The 4,904-nt window shown below is 43.3% G+C and overlaps 1 protein-coding gene across 1 annotated transcript in view; it reads left to right on the plus strand.

Annotated features, from left to right (window-relative positions):
* Positions 1 to 4,541, plus strand: part of LOC308676022 (nuclear factor of activated T-cells, cytoplasmic 4-like) — a gene marked incomplete at both ends in the record, with an annotated part of 38,759 nt that extends 34,218 nt beyond the window's left edge. The window contains 4 exons of the mRNA XM_081341725.1: positions 770 to 825; positions 1,158 to 1,284; positions 1,374 to 1,895; positions 4,474 to 4,541. Coding sequence (XP_081197851.1) covers positions 770 to 825; positions 1,158 to 1,284; positions 1,374 to 1,895; positions 4,474 to 4,541 — 773 coding nt within the window. The remainder of the gene's footprint in view (positions 1 to 769; positions 826 to 1,157; positions 1,285 to 1,373; positions 1,896 to 4,473) is intronic.
* Positions 4,542 to 4,904: the final 363 nt, after the last annotated feature.

Consider the following 4,904-nt stretch of genomic DNA (forward strand, 5'->3'; position numbering starts at 1 on the left):
AATTGACTTCCTTGATTAAAGAAAAGTCAACTTCCATATTCTAAAGTCAACCTGTAGACTTGTTGCATTGAAACAGAGAAAAAAATAATGGGATATTGATGGATATAAAAAAAACTAAAAGTTTTCTTTTTTGTAACCATCGAATAACTTTGCAATTATATTTGTATTTGCTGCAAAACGAATTATAAACTTTTTTCCTACTTCTCTTTATCTTTTCTTTCCACACCTTTGTTCTTTCATTTTCTCCTTTTTTCTTTTTCTTCCCCACCCCCCTTGAATCTGTATTTGTTTCAGTTAGTATTTATATTCTCTTTAAAATTTTCAGTAAATATTTATTCAGAAGAAAATGTGGGATTGTATGAAGGAAGGACACACACACACACACACAGGGAAAGCTCTAATACTGGGGCTAACAAGGTCAGAAAACTGGCACAGCATGAGCTTGTTTTTCTACTCATTCTTTTGGGAAAGAATTGTCTTAAACTCAGGGACATTTTTCTCTGGATTTAATATGATAGTTGTGATCTCTAAAAGCTAAGACTACAATTCCCATTGACAGGTTTAGTAAACCATCAGTCATGGGGCCCACTGGACACAAAGTGTGGGCTGTGATTGTTTTTAGCATCTCCTGCTTCTGATCTTCACAAAGGGGTTGGCTGGATTAAGTGACTCTTTGGCTTAATCCAGAAAACTGTGCCTCCCTCTCTTACACCAATACAGATGTCTGATCCTTTGGCCTCACAGTGAACTAGTTCCTTTGTGGTTTCAGATGGAAAACTCCAGTGGGAAGAGGAAGCAAACGTTAATCGCTTGAAAAGCACAGAGGTGAGAATGAGAATTATAAACTATCATCTATGGGGACAATATTGGAGATAATTTTCCTAGCCATGAGGTAGTATTTTTTTCAGCATAGCAGCAGATGATGGACAGTGATCGAAGTAAAAACATTCTGTTCCTGGGTTCCTTAACTTGGTTGCTTTCAGATATGTGGACTTCATCTCCCAGAATTCCTTACATACCTCAGCATGGTCATTGCTGAAAATTCTGGGGGATTGAAGTCCTTATATCTGAAGAAAAAACAAACAAACCCAGATTGTGGAATTAACGTTCTTTATTGGATTTACTTGCCTTGACATCACTTTCTTCTCCTTCCACAGGCTTTGCTGACCCTCACTGTTCCCGAATACAGCAACAAGAGAGTTTCACGGCCCGTTCAGACATACTTCTATATTTCCAATGGGCGCCGGAAAAGGAGTCCAGCTCAAGGCTTCAAATATTTGCCTGGTAGATAGAACTGGAGATGGGAGATGAGAATGGTTGGGTGCTAAATTGTGCTTGATGATCTCTGCCAACCGTCTCCTCTTCTTCTCTAGTGATCTTCAAAGAAGAGCCACATCCGGATTCCACACCTCATACATTCACACACATCACTCCCAATGTTCCTTTTTCACTACCGCCAGCACAAGGGGCCATGGATTTCTCCCCTTCCAGACCTCCCTTCTCTTATAGTCCTGAGCGCTCCCCACCTTGTTCCCCCTATGGCCCCAATTGGAGCCCTTGCTCATTCTCAACCCCTCCTCATTACAGCCCAGCCTTCCGTTTCCCTCCCAGTGAGACCTATGGGGGCGTTAATCTCTCTGTACCCCACCTTGCTCCTCCAAACCTGCCCCACCTTCACGCTTTAGATTGCCACCATCCACACTTCCAGCTTCCTAGTCCACAACGCAGTCCTCACCCACCAGGACACAGAGAAACCCACAGTGGGGAGAGGTCACCAGAATGGACAGATCCAGACCTTGGATCCCAGGAGTTTAGCCCCAAGGAACTGGAGAAATCGGGGTTCAGCGGTGGCTTCCGGGAAAACTTGCCTATCCATGGGATCACACTGGAAGAAGGTAAAGGTATATTTGTGAAGCTTTCAATAAGATTTGGTTTCAATTTAAGAAGAATGACAGGGTTTTTCCTCTTTTTTTCAGTTTGCAAAATATGGAAACTCAGCCCTGCCAAAATCAGGTCACAATGACAGAATAGCAATAGCAGTAGCACTTCAACTTAGATACTGCTCCATAGTGCTTTATAGCACTCGCTGAGCTGTTTACAATGGCAGCATATTGCCTCCAACAATCTGAGGGGCAATATGCTGACCTCAAAAGGATGGAAGGCTGAGTCAACCTTGAGCCTGTCAGGATCGAACTCCTGGCTGTGGGCAGAGTTCAGCTGCAATATTGCATTCTAACCACTGTGCTACCAGGGCTCCTGGTCTGAATGTTTGCCTGAAGCTTTCAGATCAGAGCTGCAGAGATCAAAATCACCCCAAGATGGCAGGAATGAGACAGAAAATTCTCTTGCTTCCATCTAGTGGTCATATGGAGGTTTGCAGTCCAGATCTGGTAGCCCTGTGAGATAGGGCAGTTGGAAGGTTGGCATAGCTAGCTGGACAGCTTGCCACTCTTGAAAAAGTAACCTTCTTCATCAGCAGGATTCATTTGTGTCAGAGTTGTGTCTTGCTGATAATACTAAATTAGCAAAGAGAGCAGAATGATGCTGGCACTGTCATAGAAAATGACAGTCATAGAAATGATGTCATAGAAAATGACAGGCTGCAGAAGGCAGCTGGCCCAGAATAAATAGCATTTATAGTCTTTCCACTTCCTGTTCAAAGAGATGAACCAACCTAAGCCAACCCTCATATTCTCAAGAGATAGGTCCAATCAGGCTAATTTGAAAATAAGCTACAACCCAAGTGTGTTCATAGGACTAACCTTAAACTTATTTTCAAAGTATTGGACGTTGAGTTAAACTTCCAGCTGAGTCCTACCTACCCTTAAACTTTGAATGATGGAGCAATTGGTAGTGGGCATTGACTGGCTACAATTTCAAAGAATTTTAGTGGAATTATAGAGGAAGAAAGCTGGGATTTCCCTGTGGTCTCTCATTCAAGAATAGACTCAATCCAACCCTGTGTAGTAGTAGTACTACTACTACTACTACTAGTAAAATAATAATAATAATAATAATAATAATAATAATAATAATAATAACAACAACAAAACAACAACAAAACAACAACAACAACAACAACAACAACAATAACAACAACAACAACAACAACAACAATAATAATAATAATAATAATAATAATAATAATAATAATAATAATAATAATAATAATAATAATTGGAAGGTACCTTAGAGGTCATGTAGTCAAACCCCCTCCTCAGGCAGGAAACCCTATACCAGTGATGGCGAACCTTTTAGAGATCGAGTACCCAAACCACAACCCAAAACCCACATTTATTGCAAAGTGCCAGGGGCGCATCAGCATTATGGTGCCCTTGTGGGTGGGGGCAGTGCCGCCTCTGGCACGCAAAAACCAGGGGCACAAAAGTGGGCCACTGTACTTCAAGGTGCTGCACCACGCAAGAACGGGGCAGGGCTAGTGAGTATCACGCAGAACGGGGCAGGGCTAGTGAGTATCACGCAGGCACTAGCCCTGCCCCATTTGCAGCGCGTGCATGCTCGCAGCCTCGTGCGTGCGCGCAGGCATGTAAAATGCTTCCCCCTCCCTTTTCTTCCAGTCCACCAATCGACAATGGTTGCTGACCTGTGCTCTACCTTCTCTACTCAGCCGCTTCACCTCCTTTGTGCTGGGTAGGGCTCCTGCTCCGGGCAGTGGTGGAGGCCTGATGGACTTGCTGCTGATGGTGGTGGTGCGCATGCCAACAGAGAGGGCTCTGAGTGCCACCTCTGGCATGCGTGCCATAGGTTCGCCACCACTGCCCGTTACCGTTTCAGTACTTTAAAGGTTGCTAGCTACTGCCATTGTCTATAGACTTACACAGTGTTAAATCATAAATCATGATTTATAAGCCATGGTGGTTGGGGTTCACAGATCATATACCAACCCGAACTAAAATTGATCATATTATAAATTTGAGGATGTTACATTCCAGCTGCTGATCTAGATTATTGTCTCAATTTTCCAGTGCACATACCTGGAAATACTAGAAGCTAAATCTGAGACTCTGGGCCTCAAAATGAGTACTTGGTTGAATACTTCCTTTAGTCTCCCCCTTCAAATCCCTGCAGATCTCATGAGCGTGAAAAATAAATTACTGCCCACTGTTTCTGCCCAATCTTCTTGCCTTTTCCTCCTTTGCTCATGAGATGATTAACTTAAGCCACCAATGGAGCAGCCAACTAGCAGATGAAAATTAGAAGGTCTTTATCCACCCACTGGGGCCTGGTAGGCTGTTAACACACTACCCTTGCTTGAAACAGATCCTAGGAATTATAATTCCAGCACTGTTGTTCATAATAATTTCCCACAATGACAAGGGTTGCAGACTAAGCCTTAGAAATTTCAGTGGCTTGGTTAAGGCCACCTAGTGAGTTCACAAGCTGCTGTGTGGTGAGCTTTCCTTCACATTGGCTCTCTCTCTCCCTTTCTTTTTTTCTGACTACTGTCCCCAGTTACTGAGATCATTGGCAGGGACTTAAGTGACTTTCCAGAGCCATCCTGTGAAGGAGGACAGAGCTGAGAAACGACCAGAATCCTGGGGTTCATAAAGCTTCAAGAAGACTGGAGGTCAACCCAGCAAAAGTGAAGATGTCCAGGACCACGCAAGAAACTGCTGGACCAGCTTCTGAGGACTTTGACATTGATGGATTTCCTTTTTTAAAAAAAAATCTTCTGCCTGTTTTTTTATTTCAGTCTTCGATTAGGGGCCTCCTATAATTCAAGGCAGAGTCACGCCATCATCACTCCAAGACTGGAGCATCTGTAGTCCTGAAGAAGTTGCTAAACTGCAATTCCCAGGCTCTAACATTGACTGTGTTGGGAGACTGGATATCAGTTGCTTCACCATCTTTCTTCTACTTGGTGGCCATCCTCTATCGGTCCA

This window comes from Vipera berus (assembly GCF_964194415.1).
Source record: "Vipera berus genome assembly, chromosome: W".
Taxonomy (NCBI): Eukaryota; Metazoa; Chordata; class Lepidosauria; order Squamata; family Viperidae; genus Vipera; species Vipera berus.